This window comes from Mytilus galloprovincialis, chromosome 12 (assembly GCF_965363235.1).
Source record: "Mytilus galloprovincialis chromosome 12, xbMytGall1.hap1.1, whole genome shotgun sequence".
NCBI classification, from domain to species: Eukaryota; Metazoa; Mollusca; class Bivalvia; order Mytilida; family Mytilidae; genus Mytilus; species Mytilus galloprovincialis.
Window position 1 is genome coordinate 32,195,232 of NC_134849.1, and position 20,186 is coordinate 32,215,417.

Sequence of the window (20,186 nt, forward strand, 5' to 3'; positions counted from 1 at the left end):
CTTTTATGAGTCATGTAAAGTATTCTGTTCTATGGTCGGGGTTGTTGTCTCTTTATCACATTCCCCATTTCCATTCTCAATTTTATATTTTATTATTAATTACGTACATAAAATTTTCGACCGCCAACATCAGTGTGGAATGTCGTACCATCATTTAATTGTTTGTATTTGGATAAGAAGAATACATTCTTTATGTGAGTACATCCATTTATTTCTACAATATCATTTCCCTCTTTTGCTACTATTCCGCATATACAAGCAAATATCCTTTTCCGGCTGGGATAACAATCTTGGTTGGCCTGAATGTGAACCTAGCAATATAATAAATCTTAGATGCATTGGGTTTCGTCAATAAAAACAAACAGATATGCGTTTGCCTACCGTTTTTCATATGGAACTAAGAATATGTTCTAAAAAGATAATGATATAATTACGTCCAAGAAATAATATATCAACGCGTATGCACATGTCAACGATAAATTGGTAAATGTCATTTTAATGTAATATTCAACATTGTCATAAAAAAGGGAGGTTTGTTATGCCACAAAACCAGGTTCAACTCACCATTTGTTTTTCTTAAAATGTCCTGTACCAAGTCAAGAAAATGGCCAATGTTATATTATAGTTCGTTTCTGTATGTGTTAAATCTTTATGTTGTGTTTCTGTTGTGTCGTAGTTTTCTTATATTTGATGTGTTTCTCTCATCTTTATTTTATAACCAGGACTTTTTTTCTCTCTATCGATTTATGAATTTCGAACAACGGTATACTAGTGTTGCCTTTATTTAAGATAGACAATTTGAACAAGGAATGTATTCAATAGACGACAACTGCCCACAAACACGAAATAAGACCAAGCTACAATACAGATAGTTGTTTTTATTATGATATTTAATTTCAAAACATTCCTTGCGTCAGTATGTTATGCAGTACCTGATTCTTGTGTTTGAAATGTTAACAACAATATTGTTGGTTTTTGCAGTGTATCATAAAATACGTTCATGGTTGGATGAAGCACACTTTTAAATAAATGCTTTCGTTTTTTTCACTGAGTATGTAGTAAGGTACGCTCAGGTATAAAAATGAAACAATACCTCTAGTGGTCTTATTTTGGTACAAGATGCTTTTGTTCGATACAGTACACTATCACCAATGACATAGGAGTTTACCTGTCTACAATATATATTAAGATTGAACTTCATAGCATTAAAATCAAATTTATGTCTTGCAAAAAGAGGTGCACCAAAGTATAAATGATCATAAATTTACTATACAGATATTGTTTTTAGATGCACTTAGTTTATTCGTGAAGACTTTTAGTTGATAATTTGTTCTCCTTATCAGTCTACCATATAATAGTTTGATAATAGTTTCACATCATCAAATAAAGTAACAAAAACTAACACAACAAAAAAAACGAACTCCGAGATAAATTTAAACGGAAAGTTTTTTAATCAAACGGCTATAAAAAAAAAAGCTGAATCACATGGTTCAAATGCATTACAACTGTGATATTCCTGAGTTTCTACACTTCTTCCTGTGTATTAAATGGTGGATAACACCTGGTTTAATAGCTAGCGGTTTCCAGCCATTTCAAGAAAGGGGAGTTCCCAACCCAGGACAAAGAAGGGGTTCCAACTATATGTACCCATTTAAATGCATTAATCGTCCAACAAAAAGGGGGTTCAAACCCCCGCAACCCTCCCCTTGGGTCCGCCACTGTAAACCTTTCACTTGTATGAAAATTGCGTGCATTTCCATTATATGGACTTCAAAGTATGAACAAGACAAACAGGCTCTATGGAATTGTTGACTGTTCCTATGGTATCTTTCTCTCCTCTGTTAGGGATGCCAAATGGGTACATCAGTCAACGTTGTTTTATAATCCTATTCACTATACAAACCAATAAATATGCAACTAATAACCAAAAAAAGGCATATAGTCAAAGCACATTAGCAGAAATAAAATACAATTTTTTTTTACCATAATACAATTTCAAACTGACGAGATGTAAACATTTGTATATGTAAGTACAGAACCATGACATATTTAACAATTACTGCACAATTATTAATTCCTGGATTTCGCGGTTAACCACGAAATTTAATATTAACGAATATGCAAGATTTCCCTAATCCACGAAAATTGGTACACACGAATATAAATGAATCCACATTAAAGAAACATACAAATGCACATAAGCAAAACAGAAAGTCAACTCACCTCCCAGAAATACTTTTGATATGCGGATCTGTAACAGGCGTACATACTCCTTTTTTCTTGTCTTTTGTGTGAACCTGGTAAAAATGCACTTATCATAACACCATTCATAACTAGTGAGGATTTGTATATTTATTTTCAACTAACGTTTAACTTAACAGTTTTAACATTTGAATTCGAACAAATTAACTGGCTTTCAGTTCAGTTATACACACATAGAAAAAAAAAGACATTATCAAAAAGGATTATACACACATTTATTAAATTATTAGCTTATCAATACACTCAATTATTTATATCTACATTAAGGCATATGTCAAAACCATCTATCAATCTATCAAAAAGATAAATAATTCTAGTTATAAGTCCAACAAAAACAAGCTAGCAAAATGGTAAACAGTTTTTCTTCTTATTCCAACCAAAACAAGCTAGCAAAATGGTGAAACATAGGATCAATTAATTTAAACTTTAAAAATAAAAGGAATATTCATCAAAAAGACAAAATGATAAAACAAAAACGCTTCTTTTAATAATTAGCATCGCTAAATTATAAAAACGCAGTTTTCTATTTTTTAACAACTGACTTGAATAGGACTATGTTGATGTTATGTTTTGCCCATGTGAAAAGAGAACATACTTAAATAGGACTCAATTGATGTTTTCCCCATGTAAGAATCGACAACTTACTTGAATAGGACTGAGTTGATGTTTTTCACTTGTGAGAAGCGACAACTTACTTGAATATGACTGAGCTGATGTTTTGCCCATGTGATAATCGAAAACTTACTTGAATAGGACTGAGTTGGTGTTTTGCCCATGTGAGAATAGACAAATTACTTGAAAAGGACTGAGTTGATGTTTTGCCCATGTTAGAATAGACAACTTACTTGAATAGGACTGAGTTGATGTTTTACCCATGGGAGAATAGCATTTTGAGTGGACGATGTTTCAATGGGACGAAAGTCTAAAATATGAGTTTTGTCGCCATCCTTGACAAAGTCACGTGTAGCCAAAACCTTGATCTTTGCCTCACATAGTTTTGTTGCATTGTTGTATTTGAAAGTATATCGACATCCATTTGTACTTTGGTCTATAATGAAATAAATAGAGTAATAACAACAAACTCAATTAGCAGACATCTTACTTAATATACATTATGAGTACACAACACGCGTTTACCAAAAATAAAATTAATTGTTTGCTCTTGCTTGTAAGCGTTTTTGAATGTCATTCTATTTAAGGATATTCCCTCGTCTCGACTTTGAATGTTTGCAAGATATTCTGAATCCTCTGATTTTATCCATGTATTGCCATAAACAAATTCTGCCAACTAACCCATAATTTTCTTTCCACATTTTGGTACCGTGTAATTTTAACTACAATTAAGGAACATTTTACAAAAAACTTTGTTAATTTTCGTAGTTTTTTAGAGAATAAAAATGCCAATGTTAAATGGATAAAAAATAAAGAGAGACTCAAAGTTCGTTTAATTTTAAATGATTTATAAACAAGCACATAGACCTTCACTTTTTTCTGCTTGTTCCTTTATTTCTTATATCCTTATATCAGGTTTTTAAAAAAGCTTTTCATTTGAAAAAAAAAGAGGCAAACGTCATGAAGTCGCTGTTCGTGTGTATATATATATATATATATATATTGACATACAGCTCTTCAACGGTTTCGGTACTTATACATCTTCGGATTTCAAATGTTTGGCTTTGAGCGTTCCTGATGAAGGTATATCCAGAAAAGCGCTTCGGACGCAAGAAATTAATAACGTGTTGTTTTCAATATTTTACATCACTGGGTCGATACCTCTGCTGGTGGACTATCAGTCCCCGAGGGTATCATCAGCTCAGTAGTCAGTATTTCGGTACTGACATGATATAACAAACTTTACTAAAATTTGTCCGTTTATAAATTTATAAATTATTTAGAAACTTAAGGTTTCAACTCCCTCAGGCAAAGTTGGCTTTAGATGAATTTGGCTATATATTTTAGGTATTTTTGACATACAGCTCTTCAACGGTTTCGGTACTTATACATCTTCGGATTTCAAATGTTTGGCTTTGAGCGTTCCTGATGAAGGTATATCCAGAAAAGCGCTTCGGACGCAAGAAATTAATAACGTGTTGTTTTCAATATTTTACATCACTGGGTCGATACCTCTGCTGGTGGACTATCAGTCCCCGAGGGTATCATCAGCTCAGTAGTCAGTATTTCGGTACTGACATGATATAACAAACTTTACTAAAATTTGTCCGTTTATAAATTTATAAATTATTTAGAAACTTAAGGTTTCAACTCCCTCAGGCAAAGTTGGCTTTAGATGAATTTGGCTATATATTTTAGGTATTTTTGACATACAGCTCTTCAACGGTTTCGGTACTTATACATCTTCGGATTTCAAATGTTTGGCTTTGAGCGTTCCTGATGAAGGTATATCCAGAAAAGCGCTTCGGACGCAAGAAATTAATAACGTGTTGTTTTCAATATTTTATATCTTCAAAGTGTATATTTCTTAATAACATATCTATTACGAACTAGTGAATCCTGTAAAACATAGACATACTGAACACACACTTTACTTACCATACACTTATTGAAGAAGACATCGCAAATACTTACATGCTGCCGGGTTTTTTTTATTGTTTCAAATTTTATCGACGGACTTTTACATACATTATTTTTGTTTAACTAAAAAATATGTACCATATTGGAAGTTATCCTTTGCTTTAGATTTTATAGACGGACGTCTACATACATTATTTTAGTTTAGCTAAATAATATGTACCATATTGGAAGTTGTCCTTTGCTTTAAGTTCAACAGCAAACTCACAACTGTACGTATTTCCAAGAATTCCGCAGTGTGGAATAGAGGTTGTAAGTGAAATAGTCTGAGGTCCTCCATTTTCAGGAATTGTTATATCAGAAGGCGTGACCTGTGATAACATTTTATTTTGTATAATATAAAGATGTTGATTCAACATGTTTGAAACAATTAAAGAGGTTTACCAGAGGGTATCACCACCCTAGCGGTGTTCATTTGAAATTAATTTTTATAAATTTCCTGTTACTGAACTTTTAATTTTTCGAAAAAATAAGTATTTTTTCTATCCTAGGAATATATTACCTTAGCCGTATTTGGCACAACCCTTTGGAAATTAGGGTCCTCACTGCTCTTCGAATTTGTACTTGTTGGACGTGACCGTCACTGATGAATCTTATGACGAAACGGACGTCTGGCGTATTAAATTATATTACTGGTACCTTTGATAACTATATGTGTTTATAACGACGGAGTGTTTCCTTATGGTGCATGTTCTCTTGACATGTTGTACTTGGGGAGAGTTTTAGAGTTGTAACGGCATACTATATTAAGGTAGCACACTACAAAGATTTTTTCACTCCCAATAAGACATCTTTAAACTGGTGTAAATTCATTTCATACTTCTTTATATTTTATAAATGAGGTACCAAAAGAAAGAAGAAAGATCAATCTTTTAAATTGTGATAATTTCATAATGACATAATTATTATATAATTAATTGTTATGTAATTAGTTGCTATATTGTGATGTCCACACTTGAATGAATTTAACGTCTTGGTTCTTCATAGCATCCCAAAATATTTTATAGAGTCTTGTACAACACAGCATGACCTCCAAAAACCGCTCAAATATTACTCACACTAATTCCACAAAATATCCCGTTGCTAGTCAATGCACCACTCAAAATACCGACATGTGAATAGAAGGACACAACTCTGCATTGCAGCTAAATGAGAGAAAAAAATACCTAATTGTGGTTCACAAGGTACAAATATATCATGTATATACATATTCAAGAAATTATCGATATACAGACTTTAATCTAATGTACAGCAGTTGTTGTTTGTTTAAGTAATTTATACATGTTTTTCGTTTATCATTTCTTTAATAGAGTAGACCGTTGGTCTTCCCGTTGAATGGTTCTACACTTGTAATTGTTGGTCTCTTTTATATCTTATTGTTCAGTGTGAGCCAAGGCTCCGTGATGAAGGCCGTACCTTGACCTATAATTGTTCTATTTTATAAATTGTTATATGGATGGAGAGTTGTCTCTTTGGCACGCATACCACATCTTCCTATACTCTTTTGTTAAGTTCTGTTTTTCGAAATAACTAAACGTTAAACGATTATAATAATTGAACGAACAAATTACGTTATTCGATATTCGAATTATCGCTCTTTAACTCTGATAATTAATTTATAATCAAATGTTAACACCAAACTACATAAAATTTCAAACGAAAAGTGTATGCCAAAGTGTATCCTTTTTACTTTGAATGATTTGAAGAAGAAAAAGCATAATTAGGTTGCATTTCATTCTTATCTGATTTTTTGGTGATTGTAAGATTTATGAAAAGATCGACAGTTCAAACAAATATTTAAAATCTGTAGTTTAATAAAATTGATTGAGGTATATGTATTTCGACTTAACATTTAGTGCCATTTTCATTGTCTTTAAACTGAAAATGAGGTTACCTGAATGGTTTAAATTCTAGTTTTATTTTTCTCCATATATCAAAATTATATCCATAAAAAGTCTTTTTGTGTTCTAATAATTTATTATGTATCAATGCTCAGTTTTAGACTGAATCATGTAGTTGTGGAAATATGACATAAGTATGCGAAACAAAAGACTGTTTGATTGCATCATTCATTTGTGTAAAGCGGTTCACAAAACTCTGATAACTTGTACAAAAAATCTGTACAAATTATAATTTGTACAACATTACAACTTGTACACAACATATACAATGTAAAAAAAATCAAACGAGAAAAACAACGGCCTAAATTATATACAAGAATGAACAAAAAACAAATATGTAACATATAAACAAACGACAACTATTGAATTACAGGCTCTTGACATGGGACAGGCAAACTCATAGAGAATGTGGTGGGGTTAAACACGTTAGCGGGATATTAAACCACCCAAAACCTGGGACAGTGATGTAACAGTATAAGAACAAACTAAACTATTAAAATCAGTTTAAAAAGGCTCTTTGAAAATGTTGAAGTTTAGGAACAATAAGCGTATAGGGAATTCAGAAAGAACAAATCCAAGATGAACATAACATATTCAATATTTTTCAATTTGAATGTGCGTTCTTTTATTTCTACTTTTCACTTCTATTATTAGAACTAAAGGTACAAAGCTGAGAATTAACTTAAGGATGTACTTGGGTGATTTTAAACTAGTAAAATTAAATAAATCAAGAATTCAAAATTGATACTTTAAGCTGGAATATTTTTAAATATCAAAATAAGCTAAAACTATTAATAGGTTATGGAGCTTCTTCGAGATATTTGATTTGTAAAGTATGGCGGGAATAGGATGACTCGGACTTTTACCTTATATTTGATATGGTATTATTTGGGTCTCAAATCAAAAGAAAGAGAATTAAGAGTCTGCTTGAATTTTGTCAAATGACCTTTTATAAGCTATAAAGTCTTATGTTAAAATAAGATAAATATAGGGCAAACTATTTTACTTTGTATCGTTTGGAAAACACCAAGTGGTCTGAACATTTGACACTTATTCCAACAATCTCCGCACAGAGCTCACATCCGTTCCGAACTTACTTCGTATCACTACACTAAATATGGCGTCATTGTATGGTAGTGTACTTAGTATACGGAAAGAAAACGAGCGCTACACGGAGAATTGTTATTCCAAAACCTCACCTAAGTAAATCATTAACGTGTCATCTGTATAAACGTCGTATTGAATTACAAATCTGAACTTACCCTCTTCCCCATGTTTCCATACAAATTCAAACCATCTAATTTGGTTATTCGGTCTCCATTTGAAAGTGTTTGTATAATAGGCTGGCTAGTGCCAAACTTCGATAAAGGTTTTCCATCTACTAACCATACAACTTGAAGTTTTGCCTGGAGATCAGTGGGATCATAAGGGATTTTACATGAAAACTTGAGGTCTCCATTTTCACACTTTGGGTTTTCCAAAACAGGCTGACTATTCATAATTGGATACATATCTACAAAAGAATACAATACCTTTCATATTCAAAGCAAGAATGTGTTTATAGTACACGGATGACCCATCCGCACTATTGTTTTCTTCGTTCAATGGACCGTGAAAATAGGGGGAAATCTCTGACATTTGAAGGATCATATCATAAGGAACATGTGTACTTAGTTTCAAGTCGATTGGACTTCAACTTCATCAAAAAAAAAGGCGGGACGAACGAACGAAAACATGGACGGACGGACGAACGGACAGACGACCGAACCCACATACCAGACAACATAATGCCCATAAATGGGGCATACAAATCCATCGATTATCTCAATTATCCCGCTATGATGAATGCAAAATGAGAAGAAAGTCAAATTAAAACTTTATTTATCATGGATACAGTAATATTGACCAATATAGTCAAAATACGAAAATCTGTAGAGACAGTTTCATACATATATTTTGAATTTTTGATTCTGCCTTTTATCATTACTACATAAAAATGTAATACTAATACTAATATATATTGATAAATTAAATGTTGTTTCATATACTGGTAATTTATGATTAGTTTATTCACTATGATATTAGATTCTTTTTCTTGAAATAGAGGCCATTTTTTTATATCTATACAGCAAGGTCCTGATTTGTAGGATTATATGAAGCATTGCCAGGTATCCGTATCCTTACAAATAGATACAGGAATAGTCCATTTGCCAATTCCCGATTTTATTTTATCATTACACACTTTTAAAACAAATTATTTCCCTTTGTCAATCGTAGACCGGTTCCGTATCGGACACAATTGGCTTTTGCGAATGCAAAGCATGATGAATTGAAAGTAATGTATCGGCGGTTTAACTAATTTTTCATGAAGAATAATTTCAGATGAAAAAGGATTCAGCTTAACAACAAATTACTGTAATTAAAAGATTTGAAAACCTTATAGATTACTCACATTACTCACAGGTAAATTTGCTCATTCTGCTAGCTCTCCATTGTAAATAAAGATTAGTGTCCCTCATAAAGGGAGACAACAAAAATAAAGGCTATTGCCTATTGCTTTGAGTGTTATTTTTTTTTTCATGTTATTCAGTGCTTAACATCATTGATATAAACTTGTTTTGTAATCTTTATTGAATGCAATCAAAATATTTTGGAATTTTCGTGCGATAGAGAAAGAACGTTCCTCAAAATGCTGGTTTTGACAAACAAATGTGATCACTTTCGGTAAAACTCTGCCAAGTGAGGGCGAACATTTGACTGTTCAGAATGTATAAGTACGCGCGCAGTCTATCATGTAAGAATGAGGACGTAAATCCGATGATTCGCGTTGAAAGAGTGTCTTGCTGTTTGCATATTACGAACCTTTGCCAAAGCTATTTGAGTGACTGTATTTGGTAGGATGCAAGGCAATGTTTTGTCAATAGCCATTTTACAGTTTTTTTGCAGTGGAAGTCCACATATAACAGAGGGTTTCAAAGGACAAACAGTGTACCTCTTATAATTATTGCTAATATTTTCTTGTAGACATTTTTTAAAGAATCATTACTTTAATATCCGAAACTATATGGAATACCTTGCGGACAATCTTGATATTCATAACGTGTTTCCGTCATCTTGAAAATGGCAGCCATATTGGATTTTTCTGAGTGGGTCCATAGCTGAAATCAAAGCGTGTACAACCAAGAACTACTGTAAACAAAATCATGATTTCCTCATCAAGTGAGCAATTCTGCTCAATATCTGCACCAATCAACCGGACAACATTTGTAACCAGACGTTATGCAACCAACGAACAATCAATCGTCTTTTGAAACATAACATAATGATACAATTACGTGTTGACGCGTAGCTGTCTGAAATAAACCTAAATGAAAGTCATACCTTTTGTGCATTGTGTTCCATTTCCGTATTGACCATAGGGACATACATGTTGATTTCCTGTAAACATTTAAGATTATATATAAAAAAGAAGATGTTGTATGATTGCCAATGAGACAACTGTCCACAAGACACCAAAATGACACAGACATTAACAACTATAGGCCACCGTGCGGCCTTCAACAATGAGCATAGCCCATACCGCGTAGTCAGTTATAAAAGGCCCCGATATGATAATGTAAAACATTTCAAACGAAAAAACTAACGGCCTTGTTTATATAAAAAAAATGAGCGAAAAACAGATATGTAACACATAAACAAACGACAACCACTAAATTACAGGCTCCTGACTTGGTACAGGCACATATATAAATAATGTGGCGGGGTTAAACATGTTAGCGGGATCCCAACCCTCCCTCTAACCTGGGACAGTGGTATAATAGTACAACAGAAGAACGAAGTATAAAAATCAGTTGAAAAAGGCTTAACTCATCAGATGGACAAAAATATATATTATTTTACACAAAAAAAAATGATAATTAAATCGCTATCGTTCATTTTTTTTATATTGAAACCTTACCCTTTATGTTGATGATTACAACAAAAGAACAAAGAGGAAAACAAACAGACATACAAAAAACGTAAATAATGAGAGTACAGCAGTAAAAAATGTAAATATATCTCAATCGCTATAAATCAAATAACTGTTTTAACAAAGAAATACATTAAAGATAAAACAATAGCAAAAATGAAAGACAATAAACTAATATTAACTATAGGACTATAAAACACTGGCTGGTTTATATATACAGCGCGACGTCATAAGTATTAAATAAAAAACGAAATAAACATATAAAAGGACAAACAAAGGGAACTTTAACACGTAGTAAATACAATAAAAAAAACTACAGTACATACACTATCATGTATTATGTTTGAATTTGATACGGAATATTTATACACTAGGTCTTGGTCTCTTCCAATGAAACCTTTTTAGAAACAGAACGAGACGTTCTTTGACCTAAAGTTGGCCCATAAATGTTCTGCTCGGACACAGGTGAAATTCTATAAAGTCTAAGTAGCAGCTTCAAGCCTTTAAATATCGAATGATTAGGTAAATTTATATCACATGTGCAGGTGAAGTTTGTATAGTGCTGCTAAGAAAGTAAAAACTATTCATTTCTAAATTTAAATTGTCTCACGTGTCAATGTATGTTCAAGAAAATTTCAATCTTGAGCTTAACGGTGTGGTATTTTTATAAACAGTTTACTTAGTTATCAAAGGTACCAGGATTATAATTTAGTACGCCAGTCGCGCGTTTCGTCTACTTAAGACTCATAAGTGACGCTCATATCAAAATATTTATAAAGCCAAACAAGTACAAAGCTGAAGAGCATTGAGGGTCCAAAATTCCAAAAAGTTGTGCCAAATACGTCTAAGGTAATCTATGCCTGGGATAAGAAAATCCTTAGTTTTTTCGAAAAATTCAAATTTTTGTAAACAGGAAATGTATAAAAATGACCACATTATTGATATTCATGTCAACACCGAAATGTTGACTACTGGTCTGTGTACCCTCGGGGACGAAACGTCCACCAGCAGTACTTACCTGCACAGTAGGCCGTTGAACACCCAGATACTCTTGTTAATCTATATACATAATATCCACCACAGTTTTGGATACAAATATCTTTAGGTTCATGACAGCATTGTGTGCCTCCATATATTACTTGTAAAACAGCGCCTTTACCATGATTCAGGCATCCTTTTCCTAAAGTTGCACCATCTTGTACTTTTGGAAGAACGCCTTGAAACCAAATTGGAATAACCGTACCACAATGATTAGGTTCAACACAAGACATTGGCATGGTTACGTCTGTTCCATTAGGTTGAAATCTATACCACCCCTCTGCAACCCACGTGTCACAGAGTAAACGGGCAGTATTAGAAGCTATAAACTGTGTACTGCGATGTGAATCAGTTAAGAGCTTAGCATTTTTGCAAGCACCATTTGATGGATATGGACATCGTGTTGCTGAAACTAAAAGTAAATAAACATCAGATATGTGCCAGTTTACGTTAAAACATATTCAAAGACCCTTAATAACCGTCCGGTGTGTTAAATTGTTACATAAATTTCATCTTGGAAATATTAATCCAAGACCTATGCATTTGTCATTGATTACTCAAGATTTCAACCTTCTTATCATCACATGATTCAGTAAATGTGCATTGTGCATATGTATATCACAGTAATAGTAATGCATTTTTTACATAGACATCGGCAAAGTGACGTATTTACATCGCTTCAAAGTGATACCATAAATCAGTTACCAATGGATAACACAGTAAACGTCACGTACTAGATGTTTCAAACTTTGTACAGCGGTGTGAATCAACAAATGGCATCACGACAAGCTCCGATTGATAGATATGAAAACCGTATTGCTGAAAATAAAAGTAAATTAACACCCAGTGCATGACATAGCGTAATAAAATATATTTAAGAACCTCAATCAGTTTTTGGTACACTTTAAACACGTCGTACTGTACGTTAAATTATATTTTTGACATTCTTATCTATTGGTTCTTCTTGTTTTTTTACGCATCGTTGTCGAATGATATCTAATGCGACTGTCATACAACTGAGAGCTTTAGCTAGCTACAAAACCAGGTTCAATCCACCATTTTCTGCATAGGACAATGCCTGTCCAAGTCATAAATATGACAATTGTTATCCATTCATTTGATTTGTTAAAGCTTTTGATTTTTTAATTTGATTAGGGACTTTCCATTTTGAATTTTCATCGGAAATCAGTATTTTTGTGATTGAACTTTTTAGAAAAGTTGTACTACAATGTGGATTATTCAATATATCCGTTAGATGAATATGCTAAATTCACTTTTAGTAAACAGTTTTGATTCATTTGTTTGTCGTTTGTACCAATTATTTTTTATTGTAGAATTACTAGTTTAGGTCATTCTTATGTTGTAGGCAAGCCAGCAGAAAAAAATGATTATATATTGAACATTTCAAAATCGTTGTTTTCGTAAAGCCAAGAAATCAGAGACACTAAAATACTGACCATGCAAAAATCCTTCTATTTTAATTATATATTGTGAGTTATATTCATTTAATTTCATTGATCATATGCCAAAGATAAAAGAATAATTACATATGACAATTTTGTTCGCCCCTCTGCTATAATCAAGAAAGTAAAACAATGAAAAAGTAGAAATTTCATTTTTATAGAAACTCTTAGTTTATTACACATACAGAAGGGTTATGCCTTTCATCACATTCATCGAATTAATTACCGGACAATAAGTGTACATACGCATATGATCAAGAAGATACGTTGATAGTTCAAATATTATTAGGGCCGAGATCATAGACATCATAGTAATAAATACAAATGTTGAATACTTAATTACTAAAATATTGAGGAAAATCCAAGAAATATGCATATCATAAATTAATTACCTCCATATATAACCAAAACGATTAGAAGTGTTTTCAAAGACATCATTTCTCAATATGATGAGATAACCCTTGTATATATCACTATTTATGTTATCTAGATAATATATAATGACCATTGATAGTAGGTCAAATGTTCGTGTATGACTTAAAAGTCTTTATCAGAACATTACAGAACTATTAAGTCTTATTTACCTATTTGATCTGAGAGTGTATTTATAAGTCAATAGATGCTTTCATTTTCAAATTACCCGAATGAATTCAATAAAATAATACTTCATGATAAACAAGATCAAACTATTTTTGGATTATTTCAGCCTAAAGAAAAACGCTTCATTTGATTTTCTTCTTCAGATATTAAGATATGTAAAAGTCTGCCTGGAACTGATTATGTCAACTGACTCTGGTGATTGTTAGCTTGCGAATTCGCTACTTGGACAATGTTACCTAAATTCGAAAATGGAATAAATTTATTTTTAAGTTATAAACCAGTCATTTATTACGTTTTTTTTCTTTACAAAATATAAAATAACAAAAATACTGAACTCCGCGAAAATTTCAAAACGGAAAAGTCATAATCAAATGACAAAGTCAAAAGCGAAAACGCATCAAACTAAGAAATAAAAAACTGTCATATTCCTGACTTGGTACAAGCATGTTTAAGTTTATAGACAACTATGGATGAAACTTGGTGTTTAACCTAGTGAAACCTCTCATTTGTTTGACAGTTGCATCTCATTCTATGTTATTGACAAGTTGAACGATGTGTGAAAAAAACCAGACATAATAGGTAAAAATGTACAAAAAAAGGCGTACAGCAGTAAAAATAGTGTTTAAAATCATAATCACTTCAAAAACAAACACATATGTAACATATATATGTATGCACATAAGCGCAACTGTTGTTTATCTGCTATACAATTTAGCAACTGTTTCTAAGGTGTTTTGTCTTTTGGTGGATGACTTGCTTTTATCATTGACCATATCTCAACATATATATTTCTTTTTTTTTACTCAAATATTTTAATGCATATTAATAAAAAAAAAATCAATCCATTATGAACGTGGATAATTTACAATAATACATCAAAGGAACTACAAGAAAGTGAAATTTATCTGAGGTCAACTTTGCATTAATGATTTAAAAACTTATTATTGTTTTCATACCGTACTTGACAATCTATTTTTTTCTTCAAAAAGGATATAAAGAATCAAGACAGAACAAACGCACTAACTCTTTGGCTCTGAAAACTATGGCATCGTACAGTCCGTATTATGTGATAATGAAGTAGTGCTTTCTTCGAAACGTGTTTATGGATTTATAGATTTTCAGCAATACTATTTTTAAAATCAAAACATTTATAATCAAGGGACGTGTCAAAACATATAAAATTGAGAAAGGAAATGGGGAATGTGTCAAAGCGACAACAACCCGACCATAGAACAGACAACAGCCGAGGGTCATCAATTGGCCTTCAATGTAGCGAGAAACTCCCGCATCCGTGGGCGTACTTTAGCTTACCCCTTTAAAAAATATGTATACAAGTAGAATGATAATGGGCGTCATACTAAACTCTGAATTATACACAAGAAATTAAAATTAAAAAATCATACAAGACTAACAAAGGCCAGAGGGTCCTGACTGAGGACAGGCGAAAAATTGCGGCAGGGTTGAACATGTTTATGAGATTTCAACCCTCCCCCTATACCTGTAGTTAATGTAGAAAAGTACTGTAGTACGCCGCTAGATTAAAACTGACGAGGAAAGGTAACACACGGCTAGCAAAAGCTCTTTATTTGAGAGCCCAGGTGGTCGTGTGGTCTAGCGGGACGGCTGCAGTGCAGGCGATTTGGTGTCACGATATCACAGTAGCATGGGTTCAAATCCCAGCGAGGGAAGAACCAAAAATTTGCGAAAGCAAATTTACAGATCTAACATTGTTGGGTTGATGTTTAGACGAGTTGTATATACATTATGTACACAGCCATATATCACCATCATTGATGGCGATCCGATGGATACATCTGTTGTAGAGTTGTCACTGACTCAGACGTACTTATATATATATATATATATATATGTATGTAAATGCAAAACGTTAGAATAACTTATAATAGTTTATATATATATATATATGAATATTAGTAAAATACGTTTGTTACAAGAGGCTGTCACAACGACAGCAAACCGGATTTATTTACATTTATTTGTGTCCTGGCAATATCACAAGAACCATTACTGATGAATGGTGAAAGTAAAAATCATCAATATCAAATTTGACCTCCATTTTGTCATCAGTATCAACATTTTGAAATAATAATATTTGAAAAGCTTAGATTGAATGGTTCATGAGTAAATGCAACAACATGCATGGAAACGCCATTTTACAATCTTTCAAGAACCATAACTCCTGAACAGTAAAAGTCAAAATCGTCATTATTGAACTTGACCTCCATTTTGTCATCAGTAACAGCATATTAAAATTTCGAAAGCTTTGGTAGAACAGTTCATGCATAAATGCACGGACACGACTGGAAACTCCATTTTTCAATCTTTCAAGAACCATAACTCCTGAACGGTAAAAGTCAAAATCGTCATTATTGAACTTGACCTTCATTCTGTCATAAGTAACAACATATTAAAATTTGGGAAGCTTTAGTAGAACAGTTCATGAGTAAATGCACGGACACGACTGAAAACTCCATTTTTCTATCTTTCAAGAACCATAACTCCTGAACGGTAAAAGTCAAAATCGCCATTATTTAACTTGACCTCCATATAGTTGTCAGTAATAACATATTAAAATTTTAAAAGCTTTGGTTGACCGGTTCATGAGTTAATGCACGGACAACATTTGATTGCCGCCTTTCAAGAACCATAACTCCTGAACAGTAAAAGTCAAAATCGCCATTATTGAACTTGACCTTCGTATAGTTGTCAGTAATAACATATTAAAATTTTAAAAGCTTTGGTTGAACGGTTCATTAGTTAATGCACGGACAACATTTGATTGCCGAAACCCGCTTGCCCGCCCGCCCGCCGTACATCCCCAAATTAATAACCGACATTTTTGTCACAAAAATCCGGTTAAAAATTAACTACTACATATCAATCTAAGCTCATACACATTTTTCAACTACGTCTTTGCTTCAACAAATCTATTCGTGAGTTATAGACCTAAAACGACTGCTGAAAGTAATCGATATATGCCATTATTCACCCCGAGACAGTCTTTAACTAACAGGTATACACTAGGAATTAGATATTTAACCTACAAAATAGTTCTTATCGATAATTTATGATAGGTCATCAAACTAATACATCCTTGAGGTAACTAGTTGATTGTAATATACTATCAACACCTGCTAGTTGAAACATAAGACACATATTATTGCGCGTTTGAAAAAAAACATCTTAAAAGGGATAAACTTTTTACTTTTCCGATTAGTCAGAATTTCTATTTTATATAAATCTAGCTTGATCTACTCCGTGGCAATCACTTTATTATGAAAGGAATGTGCAAACATTTTCGAAAGGTTCATATATAAAAAGGTATTTAGAAAATGTAATACGTGTGAAAATAAAGGTGTCTTTTTACGATATTCGGTTATTTTTTGTGGCGAACTTTCGGTTCATGCACTGCAGATAATAAAAAAAATCAATGTTAAGACCTGATAGCGAATATAGAATACATTGTTTAAAGTTCACTAGTATCAAAATGTCTAGATATATCTGCACTAAAAATACCTGCCGGATAAACTTTGAAAGTAGACTAAATGTAAAGAAAATCAGATAACCGATTTAACCCCACCACATTGTGTTTGTGCCTGCAAGAATCTGGAGCCAGTCACGAATATGATATTTTTTTATCTGTATAAACTTATTTTTAATATACTTGTAATTTATTACTTTTTGTCATCGCGAAAAGTTAAATAACAAAAATACTGAACTCCGCGAAAAATTCATAACGGAAAGGTCATAATCAAATGGCATAGTCAAAAGCGCAAACGCATCGAACGAATAGATAGTAAATTTGTCTTAGCAGAGAGATCCCAATCTAAATGTCACAACAGTCAGTTTTTCTGACATAATAAGTTTTCAAGCAGACTTTTATAGATCTAAATATCTAAAGAAGAAAAATAAATTAAGCGATTATCTTTAGGCTGAAATAATCCGAAAATAGTTTGATCATGTTTATCATTGAGAACATGAGATTGAAATTCAAACGTATTATTATTGTAAACAACTTTTTATATTACATAACAGCAAAAAGGAAATACGGAGGGTTCAGTGATCCAGTTAATAATCTGTAAAATTTCTTGTCTTATATTTCTTTCAGTTAATTTCGTAGTTGAATCTTTCGTAAAGACAAAAATACTGACCATGCAAACATACTTCTACGTTAATTCTACATTATTAGTAATATTCGTTTAATCTCATTGATAATGTGCCTATGATAAGCGAATAATTACATATGACAATTTTTTTCCCCTCTGCTATCATCAAGTTAGTAAAATGTTTGCCCCTCGGCTATTACCAAGTAAGTAAAATTTTCATTTTTATAGAAACTCTTCGATTGTTTTGGCCCAGATCATGGATATGATGCTAGTAATGAATACAAATGTTGAATATTTACAAAAATCATTAAAGTAATTCAAGAAATATACATATAAAAAATAATTGTGATTTACCTTTATATAGAACCAAAACGATTAGAAGGATTTTCAAAGTCATAATTTCTCAATATGATGAGATAAGCCTTGTGCATTTCACTATTTATATGATCTACGTAATACATATTGACCTTTAATTGTATGTCACTAAGGTCAAATATTCGTATGACTATAAGGTGATTTTCAAATAATTACAGAACTATAAAGTCGTATTTACCTATTTGATTTGAGAGTGTATGTATAAGTCAATATATGCTTTCATTGTAAAATTACTCGAATGAATTCAAGAAAATAATGCTTCATGTAGCTTGTCTTTATTGGAATTATAATTATAAATGTTTACCGTTTTGTAAGGTTGGTACGACTTCAATAATAGATATTAGTGTTTTTACCATTTTGAAAGCTAGGTTTGAGTTATATAACACGAATTAAGGATTTCAACTTTGATATCTTCATTTAAAATGTGTCTTAACATGCTTAATGCCAAAAATTAATTGGGTGTGTTTAGAAGTTATTAATTTGATAAATTGTGCGTTTACATTTTATATTCGATATCATGCTCTTTTTTGATAGTGTCGCACTTTTTTTTTATTGTGCAAGTATATTATCAGCATTGCAGCCAGTCTATAAATTCTACTTAGAAAACAAAAGTATTTCAGGAAAATAGGCTGTAATCAATGCGTTTAATCATAACATTTTAATTTTTAATTCGCCATTTGGGAATCTAATGCATTCTGGGTAATATCAAAAACCAAAACGTTTTGATTGGTTTAAAAGGTTCTACACAATTGAAATCCAACCAATGAAGTAACGTTATTTTCACTTTGGTGTACGAATAATGAGATTACCCATAGTCATTTAGTTTTTGAAAAGGCGAATTATTTGTTATTGACACAACTTACTTGTTAGCTTATGTAATTGACTATGTAAAATTTGAAACAATAAGTATAAACGACCAGACTTTTTTTCAAACGTTGTGAAAAAAAAAACACTTTTGTCAAGAACTAAGTTTTAATTTATGCTTAATTTTTTTCGGGTTTTCCATAATGATAATCGTTTTCTTTTCAATTTTCTTTTTGATAAGGGTTACGAATTCATTTAGAAATATAACTTGTGTATACTTGTGCAAAATCAAGGGAATCATAACTTCCGACACACGTAGTGTTTTAAAGTATGACAAAACACATTTTTTACTATGATTGTACTTGTGGGATGTTTTTCTTGTTTTGCTATTTTGTAAAGTTCTTTATCAATAATTGATAAAAAAAAAAATAGACAAAACCAAACAGTAGGTTCACCGCTGTTTCCTTTATAATTTAACATTTTCGAATTCGAATGTTTAAATTCTTTTGTTAAACTTTCCTTAGGGTTCATTTATTTTCGTTGATTACAAAAAATTGTAGATGCGTGTATATTTAATTTCGTAGTATTAAAACATAGCCGTATTTGATACAACCTTTTTCAACTTTTGATCTTCAGTGCTGTACAATTTTTAACCTTTTTTTCACTTTCGATCTTTTATATCTGGGCGTCACTGGTGAGTCTTGTGTGGACGCGGCGCGTTTTTTGGCGTATTACATTTTAAACCTGATGTCTTTTGTTATCTATTAATCATGTGATTCTTTGTCTAATACGTTCTCCTATTTATTTGTATTGTAGTCCTTTAATATTATGTTGTCATTTCAATGTTATATTTAACATTGCCATTAAAGTACGAGGTTTGGCATGCCACAAAACCAGGTTCAACCCACCATTTTTATCTTTAAAAATGTCCTGTACCAAGTCAGGAAGATGGCCATTGTTATATTATAATTCGTTTCTGTGTGTGTGACATTTTAACGCTGTGTTTCCGTTGTGTCGTTTGTTTTCTCTTATATTTGAGTGTGAATTCACATTACTA

The 20,186-nt window shown here is 32.1% G+C and overlaps 1 protein-coding gene across 2 annotated transcripts in view; it reads right to left on the reverse strand.

Moving 5' to 3' along the window:
* The window catches only part of LOC143055513 (von Willebrand factor D and EGF domain-containing protein-like), a 32,510-nt gene extending 14,137 nt beyond the window's left edge, over window positions 1–18,373 (reverse strand). Inside the window, exons 1-10 of one of the 2 annotated variants that reach the window (XM_076228674.1) lie at window positions 18,305–18,373; window positions 11,741–12,172; window positions 10,134–10,190; window positions 8,015–8,265; window positions 5,910–5,996; window positions 5,015–5,162; window positions 3,108–3,310; window positions 2,224–2,297; window positions 1,094–1,172; window positions 108–311 (exon numbers count right to left, since the gene is read on the reverse strand). In XM_076228674.1, coding sequence (XP_076084789.1) covers window positions 108–311; window positions 1,094–1,172; window positions 2,224–2,297; window positions 3,108–3,310; window positions 5,015–5,162; window positions 5,910–5,996; window positions 8,015–8,265; window positions 10,134–10,190; window positions 11,741–12,172; window positions 18,305–18,347 — 1,578 coding nt within the window. In that variant the 5' untranslated portion in view covers window positions 18,348–18,373. Of the gene's footprint in view, window positions 1–107; window positions 312–1,093; window positions 1,173–2,223; window positions 2,298–3,107; window positions 3,311–5,014; window positions 5,163–5,909; window positions 5,997–8,014; window positions 8,266–10,133; window positions 10,191–11,740; window positions 12,173–13,615; window positions 13,666–18,304 lie in introns of those variants that run through there. The other variant, XM_076228673.1, reaches the window with a different exon arrangement.
* Between the last annotated feature and the right edge of the window lie 1,813 nt (window positions 18,374–20,186).